The sequence below is a fragment of the Muntiacus reevesi genome, chromosome 3, assembly GCF_963930625.1.
Source record: "Muntiacus reevesi chromosome 3, mMunRee1.1, whole genome shotgun sequence".
NCBI classification, from domain to species: Eukaryota; Metazoa; Chordata; class Mammalia; order Artiodactyla; family Cervidae; genus Muntiacus; species Muntiacus reevesi.
Window position 1 is genome coordinate 200,755,170 of NC_089251.1, and position 21,783 is coordinate 200,776,952.

Below are 21,783 nucleotides of genomic sequence, written 5' to 3' on the forward strand. Positions count from 1 at the left end.
CCCAGCTGAGGGGGTCAGACTGCTCCCAGGGAGCAGCTGGGATGTTTCTGGGACTGAACAGCTCAAGGCCGTGGCCCCACATCATATCTTCTCTGCATCCACTCCTCTGGGAAGAGCTTTCAAAGGCCGCTCGTGTCCTGCCCCCAGCTCAGAGCAATGGAGTGCCCAGAATCACCGCACAGAGAAACATTGACTCTATTTTCTGTTATGTATTAATTTTTTTAAGATCCCAGGAGCTCCTGACTCCTGAACATGCACAAAAGCCATCTCTGACCACCCACAGCCCCGCCAGAACCCTTGGTCAGGGCTGCTCCAGGCACTACCGGGAGGGCTCTAGCACCTTCCATCTGGCACGCTGAGAACCTTTGGAACCTCTCACAGACGTCACCCGGCGGCATCTCTGCAGCCAAGGAACAGGCAACCCGCTCTGGGCGCGATGACATCAGAGACACAGGGCGGGGCCCGTGGTCCCCAGCGCTGGCACTGCGGTTGGCCTTGCCAGAGCTCCCGGGGGAAGGCTCCGGTCTTGACCACAGGCCGGTTCCCGTGAGAAAGATCAGGACTCGAGGAGCCACCCTTGCCCGACCTGGCCCACCCTTCCTGGTGGCTTGGAAAGAGGGCATCTGGCTCCCTGGCGCCCCCCTTCAGCTCTCGCTCCCGGCACAGCGATGGTCGGATGGGATGTGGCAGTCACCGCCCCCAGCGCGGGCACAGCCAGAGCCTGCTCCCTGCCCCTTCTCCTCTCCTGGCAGGGGAAGCGACGTCCACCCTGACTCAGCAGCACAGTGGCCTTAACCATCCTGGGAAACGCCGCCTGCCCCCGCCTCCCCCACCAGGGTCCCCGTTTCCTGTTCTCGGCGGTGTGGCCATTCACGGGAGGACTTGCCCGTCTCCCCAGCTGGACTGTCCGCTCCAGGAAAAGCAAACCTTGCCTGAGTGTCCCCTGCTGTGACCCAGTGACCACAACATCGCCTGGGACACACTGGACCCTCAATAAACATGTGTGGAAAGACAGGAAGGAGGCGGGGGGTCGGCGCAGGGAGAAGGAAGAGCGATCTGAAAAGCAGAGAAATCCAGCCAGAATCACCAGTATCTCCTTTGTAGGGCCTTCAAGTCACAGTCAACCCAGCCAAAAAGTGAGTTAATTTGACACAGCCCTCCCCTGCTCAAGGACTTTCAATGGCTCCCTACTACTCAAAGTCCGAATTCCTGTGTGGTGCGTCCAAGCCTCCCCACACCTCATAAAGCTCTCTTGACCTTTCTCCTTCCACCCCCTTCGTGTGAATCCCCCAGGCAAAGTAAGCCCTCTCATCCACGTCCTCTAAGTAAGCCATCTCATTCCTGCAGCGAGGCCACCACTCTTGTCCCCTTCTCAGCGCCCCCGCCACACCTTGGAGGAGCCGCCTGGGTGATGCCACCCCCACCCCAGAACGTTCTGGCATTTCTTCTCTAAGACTCTCATCTGGTAACAACCAGGTGCCCTTTATGTTCCCTCACGGGAGGCTCGAAAGGACAACGAGGGCCTGGGGACAGGCCTGGTCACCCCAGGAGCAGCCTAAGAGGAGGGAACTCGCTGCTTCTGAAGAGCCAGAGCTCTGACTGCACCACGCACCCGGGTACCCTGCCCACCAAGAGCCAGGGAGAGACAGGGGCAGCGTCTCAGTGACGCCGCCGGGGCTCCGGGCGCAGCGGTTCCGGTTTCCTGGGTTTGAAGGGTCTGAGTGGGCTTCTATCACTCGCCACCAAGCATCCTGACTCAGTCTCCACCGGAGAAGAGCCATCCTTTCAGGCCAAGATACTGCCGTCTTCCTGGATCTTCCAACATCACGCATGACCCTCTTGGGGTTCAGAGCTAAGTCCAGCTGCCTGCCCGCCCGTGGTCCCTGGCTAAGAGCTGGCCTGAGGGGCAGGCGGGGGACGGGGAGGCGGGCAGCAGGGCTCCTGAGCCGTGCCCTGGGGCTCCCTGAGGACAGACTGAGACCGCGGGGTGGGGAGAAAACAGCCGAGGGAAGGGGCCACTCTGGGCACGTGAGGCCAGGCCAGGGAGGCAGGAGGGCGCGCCGGACCTGCATCAGGCTGGCCTGCCACCTCCGCCACGTCCCAGCAACTGCAACCCCGCCAGCGCTTGCCTTCCGCGGATGCTGCTCTGAAGAAAGCCTGGGACCCCACACAGTAAGCATCTAACGCCAGCCCTCCTTCAAGCCCAGTCCTGGGGCAAGGGCAGCATCCTGGCCTGGGGGACCCAGGTTAGCTCCTTACGGGGTCCAGCCGTGCTCACTGTGTGGCCTTGGGCAGACTGCTCTCCGCTCTGGGCCTCAGTGGACCAGATGGCCCCAAGCCCCTCCCACTCAGAAGCTCAGAAGAGGCTGGCCCTTCCCAGCCAAGCATCTGATTTCCAGCAGGATAGGGACCCCTCTCTCCCGGGTCCCCTCGCCTCTCCCACCTGGAGCAGGAGGGGGGCAGCCGGGTCACTCTGGCCTGCTGGCAGGCAGCCTCTCCCAGCCCCCCCGGGCCCCCACCCCTGCGGCTGCAGAGCCCATATCCCTGCCATGATCAATTATTAGGCATCCAAGGGAGGACATAATGTGGTGATAAAGGACCAGAAGTGAACTGCAGGCTGGTGCTCCTTCTAAAGTGATTTACTCCGCTCCCCTCCACTCTCACACCCTTAATGTAATTATTTACTTTGTCATTAAACACCGTCCTTCCACTCCAGTGGTTTTTAGAGCTTCTGGAGCCTACAGACTTGGTGAGGGAGGCTACTCATTGGCCAGAGGCAGCAGAGTCCTCCCTGGGGGAAAATGGTGCTCACGCAGCCCCGGAACTCAGGCCGGGGTTTTAGGGCCATGACAAAGCCACTCTGAGACACCCCCAGGCACCTCCCTCACCCTCTCTTACCTCCTTCCTCACCTCCTCCCTCTCTCCCTTCCTTCTCTCTTAAAACTGAGATAGAATTCACATACCATGAAATTCACCCTTTTATGGTGTACAATTCAGTGGTTTTTAGTACGGTCACCATCTTGAACAGTCATAACCTCTATCTAATTCCAGAACATCTCATCACCCCAAAAAGGAACTCCATATGCATCAGCAGCCACCCCGATTTCCTCCTCCCCTCTGCCCCTGTCCACCTTTCATCTATTTTCCATCCCTATGGATTTGCTCATCTGGAACAGTTAATGTAAGGGGAACTACACCGTATCTGGCCTTCTGGGTCTGGCTTCTTTCATTGAGCATAATGTCAGCAAGGTTCATACCTTGCTATGGTATGAACACCTTCAACTTCAAGCTGTTGAAGTATGTATCAGTATTTCATTCCTTTATTTTGCCAAATAATATTCCATCATGTGGATAGACAACATTTTATCCTGGGTCGTGTCAGTAGTAAAAGAACCCGCCTGCCGATGCAGGAGACGCAAGAGATGCAGGTTTGATCCAGTGGTCGGAAAGATTCCCTGGAGTAGGGAATGGTAACCCACTACAGCATTCTTGCCCAGAAAATTCCATGCACATAGGAGCCTGGCAGGCTACAGTCCACGGGGCTGCAAGGAGTCAGATGCGACTGAGCACAGCTAATAGACATTTGGGTTATTTTCATTTTGGGGGGTGACTATGAATAATGTGGCTATAAACATTTACCTACAAGGTTTTGTAGAAACACATGCTTTCGATTCTCTTGGGGAGATACCTAAGAGCGGAATTGCTAGGACCTCCCTCTCTCCTTTTCCCATCCTGCAGTCAGCCCTGAGCTGGCAGAGCTGGGGGCCTGGCATGAGGGTGCCACTGAGAGCAGAGGTCAGCTGGAATGCACCACACCACCCTGACCGCTAATGCACAGCCAGGAGTATTGCCACAGGCCCGCTGAGGCAGGTGCGGTCACCCTCCCATGAGAATAGTGACGGCCCCCTGTTGGCCACATGCAGATCCTCACCCCCTGCACGGTGAGTCCTGTAACCACCACGTCACACAGCAGGCAAGGGTGCCCGCTCGTGTATGCGGCTGCAGGCCGTGTACATACTTCCTTGGCACCAACGCAGCCTGGAGAAACGTGATCAGCGGGCAGACTCGACCAGAAACGCGACAAAGTTTCTCCACGGCATCCAGCCTCGCAGCTCGCGCGTTTGGCAACCTGTGCGTCCCTTTCTGACCCTCTTCTCCCTGGGCTCAGCTGCCCCAGCCCCTGGCACTCAGGTGCCTACAGCCGTCCGCGGGGAGGGTCCTGGCACCAGGGAACCTAGGTCACAAAGAAGGATGAAGGACAGCGTGGGCCTCTGCAGGAACCCAGAGGCAAGGCGATGGCTAAGGGTGAATGTAAGGTTCTGGGTTGGCAGCGGAGAGAGCTGTCCTGCCCTCCCCAGCATCACCTGCTCTGGCTTCATGTCCAGAAGATGGACCTGGCAGGGATGCAGGACAGCACAGAGTTCAAGCCTGCTGTCTTCACCAGCACCACACCAGGCCCGGGCCCTCCTCTCAGATGCGGCTGCTCAAAGGGGATGGAAAATCAGATACAGAAGAGTGCTTCGCCCTGTCCGCAGTCGGGGCTTCAGGCAGCCCAACTCCCCCCCACACAAGCTGGCAGCCCACACACACTGAAGCATCACCAGCCAGCACACAGGGAGAGGACCAAGGGCGGTTTTCTCAAGCCGGAGCCCCTCCAGCCCCCGGAGAAGAGGCTGCCTAAACCCGGCACGCGCGTGCTAAGTCACTTCAGTTGTGTCTGAGCCTGTGCAACCCTACGGACTGTAGCCAGCCAGGCTCCTATGTTCATGGGATTCTCCAGGCAAGGGTACTGGAGTGGGTTGCCTTGCCATCCTCCAGGAGATCTGCCTGATCCAAGGATCGAACCTGCGTCTTCTACATCTCCTCCATTGGCAGGCAGGTTTCTTTACCACTAGCACCACCTGGGCCTCGTGATGAAAGTGAAAGAGGAGAGTGAAAAGTTGGCTTAAAGCTCAACATTCAGAAAATGAAGATCATGAGATCTGGTCCCATCACTTCATGCCAAACAGATGGGGAAACAGTGGCTGACTTTATTTTTCTGGGCTTCAAAATCACTGTAGATGGTGACTACAGCCATGAAATTAAAAGACGCTTACTCCTTGGAAGAAAAGTTATGGCCAACCTAGACAGCATATTAAAAAGCAGAGACATTACTTTGCCAACAAAGGTCCGTCTGGTCAAGGCTATGGTTTTTCCAGTAGTCATGTATGGATGTGAGAGTTGGACTATAAAGAAAGCTGAGCGCCAAAGAACTGATGCTTTTGAACTGTGGTGTTGGAGAAGACTCTTGAGAGTCCCTTGGACTGCAAGGAGATCAAACCAGTCCATCCTAAAGGAAATCAGTCCTGAATATTCATTGGAAGGACTGATGCTGAAGCTGAAACTCCAATACTTTGGACACCTGATGCAATGAACTGACTCATTTGAAAAGACCCTGATGCTGAGAAGGATTGAAGGTGAGAGGAGAAGGGGACGACAGAAGATGAGATGGTTGATTGGCATCACCGACTCAATGTACACGAGCTTGAATAAACTCCAGGAGTTGGTGATGGACAGGCAAGCCTGGCGTGCTGCAGTCCATGGGGTCGCAAAGAGTTGGACACGACTGAGCGACTGAACTGAACTAGCGCCCCCTGGGAAGCCCGCCTAAACCTGGAGGGGGCTCCAAGGGAGCCTTGCACTCAGAGCCGGGTGGGGCTGGGCCTCCAGCCTCCTCGTGTGGCTGTAGGGCAGCTGGTGACACAGCCGGAGCAGGGGCCTCGGACACAGCATCACAGAGCTTCCCAGCCCCAGGAGAGGGGCCTGTGCTGGGGCTGCGGAGTGAAGGGATCCGCTCTCCCAGGAGGCAGCCAGAGCCAGCCGCCCCCAGCCTGCTTCGGACACCAGGACCTTCGTATTATACATGCTTTTCCTCTGGCTGGAACACCATCCCCCTTGCACATCACGGACAACCTGCTCCTCCATGAAGACTGTTCAGATACCTGTGCATTCATTCCTTCATTTCCTCACGCTCAGCTATCTATTGGAAGCATACATTCTACTCTGGGGAAATAGTTCTAGAATAAACCTAATAGTAGCCACAGTAATACAAATATAGCAGAAACTAGTCCATATAGAATGTCTACTACATGCCAGGTGCTATCAAAGCACCTTACACTGCTTACCTGCATTGCGGTCTTCAAAAGATAAGTATTTTGTCCAATTTTAAGATGAGGACACCAAGGTTCAGATCAGCAAAGGATGCTCAACTGGCAAGAAGCAGAGCAAGGATTCAAACCTCATCTACCCAAGCCTGAGCCCCGGGCCCCAGACCACAGTGACCGGCCCAGAGCTGCATGCTCCAGGCACCAGCCACGCAGTTGCCCTACGTCCTGCCACGCTCTGCAAACACCTCCTTGGTAACATCTCCCCAACCACGTGATCTGAATGTGCGGCTGCTCCCAGCAGGACCCCGACTGAGAGCCAGCACACAGCTGCAGACGATGGCCTTCCCAGGGCCCGACTCAGCCTTCAAGGCCTTTCGGGACCCACTCCTTCCCTGCAGTTTTCCTGGTCACTCAGGCCTCAGGCGATGGCCATATTAGCATCACGAGTTGGGGCATCTGGTTTCTCCACGGGTCAAGCTCTTGGGGACAAGCATGAGGCTCCTGCTTCTTAGATGACTGCTCTCCCCCTCCCCACCTGCCCGCTCTGGTGCTGGCATTCAGATGCACTGCTTTCCGCCTCACCCGTCAGCGTGCTGAAAAGGAGGGGACCCTGATAAAGCCACAGGAACCTCAGTCCACATGGTCCAGTGGCCACACACCCACCTGGGTACCCCAGTCACCCCTGGGCCTAACTCCAGGGCAGCCAAAGGCCTCCCCCTTCCTGGGTCCTACAGGTCCGCAGACACCAGTGCCCACCCCGCCACGCCTGGCTGCTGGACCCCGCGCCTCCAGCTGCTCCGCCCAAGGCTGCCTCCCGCTGCAGGTGAGCAACCCAGCTGGCCCTCCCACGCCGCGTGGCAAGGACCTGACCTCAGCCTCTGTGGCTGGCTCCCTGATGCCCTGGGGAGGGGAGGGCAGTCCAAACACTCCACCTGCCACCAAGGCTGGAGCCCCTCTCAGGCCACACGCCCCAAACTAGAGGCGCGTGCGCCAGCCTGCTGACTGCCCCCAAACCCCTGCCCTCCTGACGGGCTACTTACTCTGTTTCTGCTCTCCCTGTAACGTCCACCCTCTTTCCTCTTCCCACTTGGAAGAACCTCGCGCATCCCTACGGGCCCTCTCCCAAGCTGCCTCCAAGGAGGCTCCCTGGGCAGGATCATCCCAGGGAACGCCTAGAAGGCAGAGGCAGTGTCTCCGCCAATACACTTCTGATTGGCGTTTCCGAACCATCTGTGTAATGCCCATGTGAGCTCAGGGAACCCCAAGGCCCCCGGGGCAATCTCAGGAAGGCCAGGGACCCCCCATGCCCCCTGAATGCCAGGCCTGACTTCATTACCTTCCAAACGTTCCTGAGATCAGAGGCCGTGAGACCTGGCCACAAACATAAAATAAATTATCCTCCCCACACCAATGATAAATGGTTCTATTAGCAAACCAGATTGTTAAACTCCGATATAACAGAACGCAGGAAACCGGGGCCCATCCATCCTCCCTCCGGCGCATACTGAGTTGTAAATAGGTTATTTTGTGTGTAAATAACACATTAAAACAAGCATTAGCTGTGTCTTTTGATAGAGAGGAAATTGTTACAAATAAATAATTCCGGACAGGAATGTAAAATAAGCCAGATTTAATAGTGCGTGCCTGGTGCAGTCGTGTTAAACATGACTAAAATGATAAACCCCAGAATATACCAATAGTAAACTATGCACTGACATCAAAGTAATGAGGCTGTATTTTCACCAAGCTTTAGAAATGCTAAAATTAGTTCTGACAGAACCAAACGTCAGAAAAATGTCTCTAACATAAACACCATCCTTCTGGAAGCTGAGGTTGGGGCCCGGAAGGGGACAGGGCTGGGGGCAGCCAGAGCCCCAATACAGGCAGAGCCTCGAATGTGGGTTTCCCGTCACCACGGTGTCCCTGGGGGACTGGACTTCAAGCATATGGGCCTCAGCCTTCACATCTGTAAAATGAGCGGATCTGAACGAGATGAGTGCTAAAGTTTCTTCCAGTTCTATCGTCAGAAATGGCTTCGCAGCTTTCTCCAAACTCTACAACAGTTTACCAAGCAGAAGAGTCACGCGAAGTGAAGCTACGTCCGCCAGGCGGGTCCCATGTCCCAGGGACTAACAAGGCCAAGAGTCAAAGCAGCAGCTGGAACACCTTCCTGCTGCCAGGGCGACTCAAAGGCACGGAAATGCAGGTTGGAGATGCAAACGTGAGCCGAGGGGAGTGGCCGGAGCGCAGACCCCAGGCTGGCCTTGAACACTGCGGGCAGGAAGGAAAGAGGCCTGCTGTACTGGGGGCAGGCGGGCGTCCCCTAATTTGGGGCGGCAGCCGCTTTGAGGGACATGTGAAGCATGAGGTCTCAGCATCAAGCATGAGGCCACCACACCAAGAAGAGAGCTGGCTGGACCCACATCCGCACCAGTGACTTCACTTCCACACAGGCTCTCTGCCAGCCACGGCCAAAAGCTGTCCCGCTTCAGTCCATCGTGGCCAGAAGCAGTGACCAGTATTATCTCCATTTCCCAGACTTCAGAGAAGCTAACCGACTTGCCCCAGAACACAGAGCTAACAAGTGCGGAGCTGGGAGGAGCCCAGGTCCTTTCCCCCACTCTCCGTGCCCCACGGAGGGCTGGAAGGAGGCTCCAGGCCTCCCTCTCTGATCCTCCAGGACACCCCAGCACCTGAGGCCATGCCCTGGCCTCATCAAGAGCCATTCAGGGCAGGGAGGGATAAATTCGTAGGAGCTGGGGATTAACACATACACACTCTATATATAAAATAGATAATCAAAAGGACTTATTGTATAGCACAGGTACTGTATTTAACATCCTGTGCTAAACCATAATGGAAAGGAAACTGAAAAAGAATGTCTCTATATGTACCACTGAGTCACTCTGCCGTACGCCTGAAACAATACTGTAAACCAACTATCCTTCAGTTTAAACAAAAACAAAAACAGCCATTCAGAGCCCATCCTGAAAACGCCCAGGGACCTGTGCTGCCCTCCGCTTCCTGGGCGTGCGGAGCTGTCACAGAGACCTGAGCTCTGCTTTCGGGAAGAGTCTTATGGGAACCGGCTGTTCCGAGTGGCTGGGCCATTAAAACAAGCTCAGAAGCTGCACCAACAGCCATCCTGAAAATCACTTAAATAAGAGTAATGGCCCAGTTAGTCACACCTGAGTGCATCCTCGGGCTCAGAGCAGGTGTGTGGCCCTGCTGGGCAGCGCAGGAGGCCAGGCAGGACTGGCCCACAGCGGCAAGCTCCCCGCGGTCCTGGGAGTCTCAGGAGGGGAGCCAGGGCCCAGGAGCAGGCCAGGCCCGACGGACCCTCATCCTAGGGGGCCTCCGGATTGGCAAAGGCAGCTGGCCACCCCAGCCCGCCGGGCACACGCTTGGCGTGCCAGCACCAGACTCACTCCCCTCACCGGGCAACCACCTCCGGGATGTCTGCCTTGCTGGGGGTGCGCTGCCACAGGGCCTCGGGGCTTGGGCGGGGGGAGTGGGATAGACTCAGAAATAGACACACCGGGGCGTCCCTGGGGGTCCGGTGGTCAAGAATCCACCTGGCAATGCAGCGGACACAGGCTTGATCAGGGAATAAGATTCCACATGCCTCGGGGCAACTAAGCCCGTGTGCCGGAACGCCTGAAGCCCGAGCACCCTGGAGCCCGGGCTCCGCAGCAACGGGAGCTCCCGCAGCGAGAGGCCGGCACACCACAGGCGGCAGCCCCTGCTCGCCACGACGCGAGGAAGCCCACACGCAGCAGTGAAGACCCGGCGCGGCCAAAACCAAATAATTAACATTTTTAAAAATTACTGTTAAAAACAAATGAAAGAAAGAAGGAAACAGACGCACCAGGGATGGAGACACGTAAGGAGGATGGGGCAGGGTGGGTACCACGTGGCTTGGGCTTTCCCAGTCCTGAGCCTCACAGTAAGAACATCTGATTTCCACACCCTGGCATGCTCATAGCGTTCTGAAACAGGCATGAATGCCTCCCCTCTGAACAAAAATCTACCTTGGAGAAACTTTCCAAGAAGCCAAAGGCCTGTGAAGAAGAGGAAGGGGTGGCCAGTGGGAGCTCAGGCATAAGGGAGTGCCGTGCTAACAGCAATGCCAGGCTCCACCCCACCCCCAAACTGCCCAGCTGCCACCAAATCTCTGCTTCTGGGGGGGCCCATCCATGCCGTGGACAGTGACCTGGGAAATCTGCTAACATATGCACACCCAGGCCCTGGCCCAGGAGATTCTGCTGTAGCATCCTGAAAGTCCGCCTCTGTTAGAGTCACCCAAGACTCTAAGGCCTGGCCAGCTTTGGCATCGTTCGGTCTGACCCCACCCTCCAGCACACGAGGCTGAACTGAGGAGGCCGGGGACCCACCAAGGTCACCTATCCATGACACCCCGTGGTAGCGAAGCACAGAACAAGAACTCAGGCACGCGTTCCAGCCCAGGGCCCCTCCCCCGTCTCAAACAGGAAGACACCAGAAATCTGGGATCCCCACCACCTGTTCGGGGGGTCCACTAGCCAGGGTTACTGGAGAAAGAGACTTTCTAAGTCAGGCAGAGCCTGCAGACCTAGAAAAGGAAAGCTGGTTATAGCTTATAGAGCAAAGACTTGACTTGGAGTTAACTGCGTGCCTGGCACCATACGTGTGCTAACACAGGTAATTCTCACAGTGCCAGGAAGCAGGTGCCATTCTGGTGCCCACTTTATGGACATGGAAACTGAGGCACGGCCCTGCCCGAGATCCGCACAGTGGGGCCTTAAGCAGGCAGACTGGCTCCAGGGGCCGGGCTGCTTCACCTATGGCTCTACACTGCATACAAGGAGAGAGAGCTACTCACAGGGGCCTGTGCCTGGCACGTGAGAGCACACCGCTCCTGTAACTTCTGCTTGGCACCTCTGCATGCGATTCTCACTCTACCCTGCCTCCTGCTGCCAGGCACAGAGAGTCTACCACCCAGGAGTGATCAGAATCACAGTTCCCAGGCTCCGCTTCAGGAGGTCTGGGGTGAGGCCCAAGTCCCAGGGGTGCTGATGCTGCTGACTGATGGGAGGACCACCCTGGGAGCATCCTGGCCTAGGACACGGTGGGTGCTCAGTGTAAGAGTGAGGTGCTGGCTGCCATAGATGCATCACAGAATTTCTATGGCCTGTGTTGACTCTGGGGACAAGGAAAGCTCCCTGGATCAAGATGCAGCTGAGGTTTATGGCTCCAGCCTTCTCCTCCTCCCAGCCCAGAGGCGTGCGGGTGGCTGGGTCCTTGGTGCTCAGCTGAAGCAAACACAGAGGTTCAGAAATATTTTTGGAAAGAAAATCCACTGTTGAAGAGGAAAATGCGACAGCATCAGGGAAGTTTCAGTGTAAAAAAATGAGAAACATCTGAATCGAATTGCCTTTAAAATTACGCCATGTGAAAAAATTAAAGGGAAAAATAGCTCTGGGCAAAAATATGTTTTTAAAGCTTGATGGCCTCCCAAGTGTTAGCACAGCAGCTCAAGAGGCTGGGAAGGTGCCCACCAGCCGCGGCTTCTGCCGTCTGGTCTGACCGCAGGGCTGCTTGTCCTTGCACAGCCCTGTGATGCAAAGGTGTTCCTGTCACACAAGGAGGTGGAACCTCTCGGTGGAAACAGCCAGCCCTGAGCATAGCTAGCTTCACAACTCCAAAGGGTGGTCAAGCAACAGAGGCTGCTCGAGCCAGGTAACTTTTAAGGTCTCTCTGCAAATAAGTCACAGCCCAAAACCTCCAAGAGCTGGAAGGAAGCAGGGGCTGTAAGGCCACTGGACCAACAATGGGGGGGACATATAAGAACTGTCCAGAGCTGGTGCAGAGTCTGGACACATACACAGTGTCAGCAGGCTGAGCTTTAAGGCCCAAATCACCCACAAACAATCTAAGTCAGGATCTCAAAGCAAATTCAAGAAGGAGATGCTCAGTATGGGAGAGGCAAGGGCCCTGAGCCTCAGATCCCACTCTCTAGCGAAGCAGCAGAGGCCTGGGCCAGTCTCCTCTCCACCTCATTTCGGTCCCACCTACAAAAGGAGACACTCTGACTCCCCACGAACTAGACGTGCCAACACCGCACCCCTAACACCCTAGACGTCCTGCGTGTCCTTTCCAAGCATGCCACTGGGGACTGCTACTGCCCTCATCCCCCACTCCTCACTCTGGACCCTTACTCTCCTAACGGGGTCAAGGAAGCTGAGTCAGTCTCCGGATACTATCAGTCAAGTGCTGGGAGAGGATAGGGGCTGGAGGCAGCCCTGAGGTATAGCGTTTGCCAATTTCCATGGTGCAAATACTTCCATCCCAGCAAGGTTAAATGACCAACCTAAGGCCAGAGAAAAAGCAACAGAGTTCCGGGAGCTGGTGATGGACAGGGAGGCCTGGCGTGCTGCGGTTCGTGGGGTCACAAAGAGTCAGACACAACTGAGCGACTGAACTGAACTGAAAGCCCACAGACGGCAGAGTTGGAAGGAGAGCTTATATACTTGGTTCTCCCAAGTCTGCACCTCCCAAGCTGCCCCAATGCACCCCTGCCTCTCGGACTTGCTGACTTTTTTTGGCCGAGGCATGTAGGATCTTAGTTCTCCCACCAGGGATTGAACCCAGGGTCCTGACAGTGACAGCATTGAGTCCTAACCACTGAACCACCAGGGGAATTGACATTCTAATAGAGCATTCTAGAAGCCTGAAGATCCTTAAGAACCAAAGAGATAAGTTTCCCATATGCCATGTACATTGCCCTGGGTCAACTACTTCTAAGGGAACCTCTATGTACTAGAAACTTGTGACAGAGGTGAGAATAACTTGTATCTTGCTTTTTTACACTCTGCATTAAAACACACGCATGCGAGTGTGCTGAGTCGCTTCAGTCATGTCCAACTCTGAGACCCAGTGGATTGGAGCCCGCCAGGCTCCTCTGTCCATGGGATTTCCCAGGCAAGAATACTGGAGGAGGTCACCATGCCCTTCTCCACGGGATCATCCTGACCTAGGGACTGAACCCACCTCTCTTATGTCTCTTGCATTGGCAGGAGGGTTCTTTACCACTAACACCACCTGGGAAGCCCCAAAACAAATGCACGTCCCCCATCATGATAATCATAACCAGCATTTTCAGGCTCTACATAATGTTCAATAGACATTCCACAGCTGATTAACCAATCTCCTATCACTGAACACGTAGGCTGTTTCCAAGTGTTTACAGTTACAAATAACGTGGAAATTAAATCCTTCTGCCTAAAGGTATGATCGCTCTTAGAATCAAAATCCTACAATTCCAAGCGTGGGACTGAAGCTCCTGAGGCCAATAACAGTTGACGAGGTTGAGGGGTGGGTGCTGGGGGTGCCAAGGGGCAACTAGGGGGTGTGTGATCGCAGCCCTGCCAGTTCTCAGGGTCTGATCCTTCTGCATTCCTCACCACAGAGCCCCCAACATCCTCAGACAGGACTCCCTCTCCACTGGACGGATGCATAACAGGCCATGAAACACCCAGCTTGCGTGTCTCTTCTGAGAAAGCTGCAACGCACGGTACGGCTCCCAGGGACGATCTCAGGGACAAGTGTCAGAAGGGCCTGGTGTCCGAGTCGGCAGTCACTGGCTCAACCACAGGGAATTGGCCCAGTCCCGCCCCGGCCTCAGCAAGCAGGCATCCCAGGATGGCTACCCCATCTTTTCCAGGAAACAACTCAGGGACAGACCCTCGACAGGCAGCTCTCAGGTCGCCCCCACCCCCTGCCCAGCCCAGCACACACCGACAGCACCGCCCCCTCCCAGGCCTTCTGCAGACCCTCTGCCCTGCCCACCTGTGTTCACACCAGCCCCAAAGCCATGTCCTGAGCCCCCCTCTCCCGGGCCAGCTCCTCACCAACGCCACCTTCCCTGACACCACCCTGGGCCCCAGGACACCCTCAGGCGCTGAGCTCCGGAGCAGAACACGAACACTCCCATCCTGAGAGGGCCTCGGTGTGGGAGACCTACACACACCCCTTGTGTGGCCTGGCACCCCTTTCTGCACATCTGTCTCACCTGTCCACAGGCCTAAGCCCCTGTGGGCCCCCAGCAGAGGTTCTCTGGAACTTTCTAGGTCTTGAGTTTCCTGAGTAAAAGAGGATTCTTGCTCACGGCATCTCTGTCACCGTGGGTAAGATTTAAGGAAGGTCTGATGTCACGAGATTATGCAGACTTGGAATAACATTTGCCAAATATTCTCACAATACAGTTTAGGAAAATGAGGCCCAGAGAAGTGAATGGCCTGTCACATCGGGACCCAGGACATGGCTGGAACGGGGACCCAGGCCAGTGTCCCAGCTGCTCCACCGGCCTCCCTTGCCTCACCGGCAGAACGCAGACATCACGGTCTTCCAGCCCTCAGGGAACCGCTCCATGGTGCCAGATCTCTGCCCTGGCTCGAGAAGGGCTCTTCCCAAATGAGGTGTCCAGAGAGTGGCTCGGGAGCAGGAGATACACCTGACCTGCTCCAGTGACAAGGAGCTGCCTGCCCTGGGCGACTGGGTGGAGAGGCGCATCCACCCACTGCAGGAACCTCATCGGCCAAGCACTCCTAGGGGTCCAGCGATGAGGGGATGGACGGAGGCCTGCGGAGGTGGGCAGGACCACATCTTGGGTGAGGGCATGGGGCAGAGTGAGGTCAGGCGCCTCTGGGGAGCCACTAGACCCCAAGCTCTACGCTCACTCCCTGCCCCCGCCCCTAAGAGACCAAGACCCCCTCAAGCATCTGTGGTTATTGCCCTGTTGGTGACAACCAGGTCTGATGTTCAAGGGCTTTCTCGCCAGTTATTCCGTAATTACTCCCTAATTACCACCTCGGTCTGTTCTCAGCTACTGGGGCACGACAGTGAAGCATGCCGCGTGGCAGTTCACAATCCACTCATGGATTCAGAGAGGCAGACACGGGCCAAGACGGGGAGAGCTGAGGGCCTGGAGGGTGGGCCAGAGATGCGACAAGCTGATTCAGGCCTCAGGGGCCCACGCATCTCTGCATCAGGCAGAGGGACAGCCTGAGACGTCACCACAGGCCAGGGGAAGGAACAGACCAGACGCAGACCCAGCCAGGCCCAGGACAAGCCAGCACTGGGGCCACCGCAGGCCCCCACCCTCGGTCATCCGCCCTCTCCTTCCACCCGCGCCCTGGCTCCCTGGTGCACGGGGTCCACCCTGGCCTTGTGCTCCTTCCTCCACGCCCCTGGCCTCTCCTCACAGAGGAAGGGCCTGGAGAGCCCGGCTCCTAGAGGGGACTGGAGTCAAGGGACATCACACAGGGCAGGGGCCAGGTACCAGCTCCTGGAGCCGGAAGGTTGGCCGGGGACCTTCTTCCACCGACTGGGCCGCACATCCTGACCGCTGACCTCCGACTCAGGACCACGGGGAAAAATAAAAACAATGTGCTAACAACGACCAGTTCACTCCTGGAAACAGTGAATCCTACCCACTCTCTCTTTCCAAGTCCCGGGGCTCCAGCTCTAAGCTGCACCCAGCACGGCCCAGCCGCCCCCGCATCATCTGAGCACAGGTTAGAATTACAGAAACTCAGCCTCACTCTGACTCATCGACTGGGGGTCTGCACTGGAACAAAGCCCCCTGGGATCTGTGCACACCAACGTGTGAGAGGTGCAGCCAGCACGCACACCCCACCCCAGAGAGGGCACAATCCTCCCCCTCCCCCACGGCTGCCTCAGGCCGTGCTTCTGGGCTGCGCTTGAGTGGCAAAAGCAACAGGGCATGACTAAATGCACTTGAATAAAAAGAGGAAGAAAAGAAATCTAAGTCTCTCCATTCCCCGGAGACAGAAATAGTGTTGTGGCCTCCAGATGGACCGCGCAGACACAAGGGGAGGTCTCGCCTTCCCGCCAAACTTTCCCAACGGGATGCTGGCACGGACCAGTGGAAAGCAGAGCGTATTTCTCTTTGGGGCAGTAAAATGAGAGGCTGTGGCTCGGGGAGTCCTTCTGTTATAATTAAGTTGGCCAGAAATTCACCTAAGGATGCTAAATTCCGTACCTGACCCTCTAATTACAGCCAGGAGGGATCAGGAGACAATTACTTTCCAAAATAGTCCTTGGCAGGCCGGAGGCAAGAAGCCGCCTCTCTGGCACATGTGTGCCAAGGGAACACACACCCGGGCCTCCCCTCAGCCCCACACCTCCCATCCCTTCCCTCTCCCATTTTCCTGATGGAGCCTGAGATGTCCAAACCCCACTTCCCGATTGGGGGGCGCTGGACCTCCAGGATCCACCTGCAGGCTTCCATCTCAGTGCCTGGGGGTCCCCAGAACCTGGAGCACCCTCTAGCTGCTCCCATGAACCCAGGATGCCTGCCCAGTGACCCTGACCACCCATCTCATTGAATCTCAAACAGGCGCATGAAAAACACCCCCCCGCCAAGTGCGTTGAACAGCAAGTACCTCCTTGGGCAGCTACCGCAGCCGCCGCTGCCGCCGTGGCCACCGCGAGGGCCGAGGCTTTCCTGCCGGGGTCAGGGAAAGCGAGGCCCTCCAGGATCCCACTTTTGACTTCTTTCTTGTCCGTGGCCGTGGCTGAGGCGGACGTCTCCATCCTAGTCGCACATAGTCCTGGGTGGCAGCCCTGGAGGGGGAGACAAAGGCAATCACCAACGCGTCCCCCAGACCCAGCCGGGAAGCACCAACCCAGGCTCCCGGCCGCCGCCCCGTGCTCTGAAAGCAAACAGCTTCCTCCTCTGATCATTGCCAAGGAGGGTTTAATTAATTTTGAGCCTTCTTCATTCTGAGATTCATCTGGTCTTCCAAACGACCTCACAGACAGCAGCCAAGCATTTTCACTGTTACCCAAGATTTTTCAAATCTAAGCAACAAGTTCCTAGTCCCGCACATGGCAAGTAGCAAGAACTACCTTGAGAGAGGAAGTCAGAAGGCAATGCCCCTCACCTCAGACTCACGGGACAAGAAAAATCAATGCGAGGACCACGAGAGGGAGGTCCTCAAAGAAAAGCCCCCGTTCTCCGATTCCTTAGCTGCTCACCAGATCCACCTTCCACTTACTCACATGTATGTTCATTCACTCTTTCATCCATTGGCTCATTCATTCATTCAACAGTTTTCATCATTTATTCACTCTCATGCATTTAGTCAGTATCTTATCAAGGCCCTACTATGTATCAAGTGTTGGGTCTGGTGTTGAGAACACAACACAGAGTTGACATCCTATTTGGGAGACATGATAACTAAGGCGGGGGAGAGATAAATGTATACTTCATTCCCCTTGGTGAGAGGTGGCGTGGGAAGGAAAGCAGAGGGGCAGGCTAGAGCAGCACGGGAGGGCAGGAAGGCCACCATCCCGCCTCAGTAAGGAAGGGACGGGATGCCACATGAGGGCCTGAGGGCGGCCGTGGCAGTCACAGGGCCGGGGCAGGAGCCGCCGGCCTGGGTGGGAGGAGGCTGGTTTGTTCAAGGAGCAGCGAGAAGCTGAGTGCAGGCCCTTGGAGTATTTTGAGCAGAAGGGGGAGGTGACAGGACTCATGGTATAAACGGGTCACTCTACAGGTGTTTAGAGAGCAGATCTGGGAGGAAGGGGTCTGGCTGCAATGACCCAGGGAGATACACGGAGGTTTGGATTAAAGGGACAGTGGCTCTGAAGACAGAGCCCGCAGCCCTCACTTGGGTGTGAGAGAAAGAGGAGCTGTCATGGGTTAAGAGAGAAACCCAGGGAACTCAGGGCTCAGGGGACGCGCCATCTCCATCAGGCTAGTGGGTCACAAGCAGGCGTTTTACTAAGTGATGCTTCCCCACACACAGATACTGCTAATTCAGTGTGTGCCTCAATTATTACAGAACAGACATTTGAAAGCCAATTTTCTTAAAAGAACAGGGGTAGGTCAAAGACGGCTCCTATACTTGCCTGAGCGCTGGGGTGACTGCACAATGGGGCCGCTAGCTTGGATGTAGCACGGGGTGAGAAGTAGGTTCGGGGCAGGTGCTCGGTTTGGGCCATGTGAAGTCTGAGACGCCTATCAAGACATGCAAAGACTGAAAGAAGGTCCTGCTATATATAGCACAAGGAACTATACTCAATATCCTGTGATAAACCATAACAGAAAAGAATGTGAGAAGAATGTATGTGTAAGTAAAACTGAACCACTTCACTGTGCGCCAGAAACTAACACAACACTGTAAATGTACTGTACTTCAGTTTAAAAAAAAAGAGCAGAGACTGTGAGAAAGAAGGCAGAACTCAGGGGGAGAGGCAGGTTACAGACGGGAATACGGCAGGCCCGGGGCCAGCTCTCCAAGAGAGAGGGCAGAGAAAGTTCCAGAAGAAGACACTGCAGGGCGTTCCAACATCACCAGAGGGAAGAGAGAAACCAGCCAGGGAGTGTGAGCAGGAATGGACGAGGGCAAAGGATGAGGAAGCAGAACCTCTAGGGGAGTGCTGGGGCCTGGAGTCCAACCCAGAAAGAAACAGCCGGCAGCAGTCGGCGCCATCAGAGGCTCCATGAGGCCCCGGAGCCGCGAGGTAGCGACCAGGGCCCAGGCACGGGAGAGACGGCGGCACAGGCATCGAGTCGGGAAGTTTTGCCATAAAAGATGCAAAACATGGGGCGAGAGAGACAAGGAGGCCCATGGCCGCTGCTTCAGAAGGAAGGCGGTAGGTCTCCACACTGGCGGGAAGAGAAGGTTCTGGGCAGGGCTTGTAGGTCGCGGGCGGCAGAAACCAAAAGGCAGTGGTCAGCTCCCTCCCTGGGAGCCTCAAATCTTACATCCACAGGCCCTAGAATGTCACTCTTTCAAAGTCTGCACGACATTCTCATGTTTCTCTAAGTAGAAAGTGGGAGTGCAAAAGAATTCTGGACGTGGGGCAAGGAGGCGGTCACAGCTCGGCTGACCTGCTAGGCAGACAGCCCCAGCTCTGAACTGCCTGACTTTCTCTCACGGGCCAGCCTGTCTGGTTTCAGTCTTGAACACCCGTCCAGAAAACCCTGGATAGATGAGAGACAGAGAGATCTCCCTGAGGGTTCTGGTGAGTTACAGGGTTTCCTCTGGCCTTGAGATTTCGGGATCACTGGCTGATCCTTTAAGCCTATTTGTATAATCTGTGCTGTAAGATGCTGGCTGGCTGAGCGGCACCAACAACGCCCCCTGGGCCGTGCCTGCTCCGCCTTCTCTGCCCCCTTAGCCTGGCCCCAGGAACCACCCTTCCCAGCCTTCTGGCCGGCACTTCGGGCCACCATCCTCCCACATCTGATCAGCTGCAATGGACGTCACTTCACCCACAAAGCACTTCGCCAGTGGGGCCTCTCTGCCCCGCATCCTTCCCTTCTGGGTCACAAGCAGCTCCGTCCCACCTCCGTGCCCCTTCAGGGCACCTTCTATCCTAAAAACAGGCACCTTCTCCAAACCAAATCTGATCACAACCCTCCCCTGGCTAAGACCTTGCTGAGCCCCCTGGAGTTCAGGTAAAATCTCCCTGGGTCTACCTGCAGTATCCTCATCCCACCCTGTTCTTTACCTTAACCCTGGCACGCCCACCAGAAACCCGTCACCCTTTCTGTATGACAGACTCCTAGTCTTCCCTCAAGATGCCACTCAGATGTCACCTACTCTGGGAAGCCCCCCAACTCCTTCCCACTGATGGTCACCTCTGTTTCCAGACCGCTGCAGCACCCCCATAACCCCCATACTGTACTCATCATCACCACCAGGTCCAGAGCTGCTCCCCACTCAGGCTGGCACAGAGCAACCACTCAGGAAGTGAAAGTGTTTGTCGCTCAGTCATGTCCAACTCTTTGACTCCATGGACTGTAGCCTGCCAGGCTCCTCTGCCCATGGAATTCTCCAGGCAAGAATACAGGAGTGGGTTGCCATGCCCTTCTCCAGGGGATCTTTCCAACCTAGGAATCGAATCGCGATCTCCTGCATTGCAGGCAGATTCTTTACCAACTGAGCCACCAAGGACTCCCTCTCAAGAATGCCTGGCAAAGAAGTGCATCTCAGATGCAGGAAATCACAGCTCTTGGAAATACAAGTGATTTTGTGAACAATCTGGTTTTTCATCCCAAGAAGCTCAGGTGAGCTTAAACACATCTTGAATTTAGAAGTAAAGACAAAATAATAGCTGGAACAACACACCTTGAACAAGCATTTACCAGGTGCCAAGCTCTTTGCAAGAGTGAGTTCACTTAATCCTTGCAACAATTTATGTAGGAAGAAACCAATGTTCAAGAGAGGCTGAGTAACTAGCCCAAAGACACACAGCTTAAAGTGGCTGCACCAGGCCTTGAATCCAGGCTGCCTGGCACAAAGCTGTCTTCTGGAGCATCATGGTAAACCGTTCCTCAAGTGAGGACCTTGCGGAACAAAGAGATTTGCCCCAGAATTCCCTGGAAGTATTACGGGACCTGTTGAGTGTGAGGGGCCCTATGCCGGAAGCCCATGAGGATTCAACACGGCCCCTTTCCTAGGGCTGCATCTCAGGTAGCGAGACTGGTGAAGGGGGTCAACCAGCCAGAGGCAGGCCAAGGCTGAGGCTCTGTCCAGGGCTGCCGGCCAACGTCACGGCCCTGCAGGGCGTATGTCCACTGAGGCTGATGGCAGGAAGGAGGAGACGTTCATCCCTAACTCTTTATTCCATAACTCTGTGGACAGCTTCGTGCCTCACATTGCCGTAGGCTGGGAGCTGGCTAGGCTCCTTCCCCCGGTTCTGACCCCTCTCACACAGCCTGGCCACAGCCTGCTATGTATGCACCCACCCTACTGAACCCTGACCTCCTCCAAGTCAGAGCAAGGCCCCGCACCCCTGGGTCTCCGGGTCCAGCTGAGCACATGATCCGACTCCTTGCCGATGGGACAAAGTGGACCCAGGGAACCAGGCCAGCATCTGGAGGGAAGCGGGCTTGAGGGACCAGAAACCAGGACAGGACTCAAGGCAGCCACAGGGTCAGTCCACGTGAGCACACCCCAGCTTCTGAGGCAGGTGAGGAAACCGAGGCCGGCAGCTCAGAACCCTTGGACTGTAGAGTCAGGGCTGCCACAGCAAATGAAGAGGCTCGGTCAGGAAGGGGCCAGGACCACTTCTGTCGAGGGACCTGAGGAGACTGGAAGGAAGAGGGAAAGCCTGGGGCTTCCTTGGGGTACAGCAGCTGCCTCACACCACTATCCCAGCACCCAGATCATCACAGAGGGAGAGGGTCCAGGTCCAGGGTCAGCGCCTCTGGCTGGAATGCTGCCCGAGGCCTCAGGGCGAGGCCGCCCCAGGACCAGGTGCACACAGTGGGTGGGAGTGAACTGATGCAGACTGCCATGCCCCAGAGGGCAGTGGGCTGGGAATGCCTCGGGTTCCACAAGCTCCCGTGGGGAACTGACTGGGGTGGGGCCTGCAGGGACCTCTGTGTCACAAGCCTCCTCTTCTGCACACCAGCCACGGCCCTCCCCCGCCCTCTCCTCCAGGAGAGGAAGGCAGCAGACAAAGCCGAGAGGCCGCGTAAATCACAGGAATTACCGGGATTAGCACAATTTCTGGGTAAACACCAGGCGCCCAGAGTCCCAGGCAGCCACTTTCACTCCCTGAAGCTCCTCTGGGGCAGACTCTGCCTGTCAACAGCCTCACCTGGGCTCCCGGAGGC

The 21,783-nt window shown here is 56.1% G+C and overlaps 1 protein-coding gene across 1 annotated transcript in view; it reads right to left on the reverse strand.

Moving 5' to 3' along the window:
* GLI2 (GLI family zinc finger 2) overlaps window positions 1-21,783 on the reverse strand; it is a 278,607-nt gene that overhangs the window by 193,033 nt on the left and 63,791 nt on the right. The window contains exon 2 of the mRNA XM_065931365.1: window positions 16,592-16,772. Within this exon, the coding sequence (XP_065787437.1) occupies window positions 16,592-16,742 (151 nt within the window). The 5' untranslated portion in view covers window positions 16,743-16,772. The remainder of the gene's footprint in view (window positions 1-16,591; window positions 16,773-21,783) is intronic.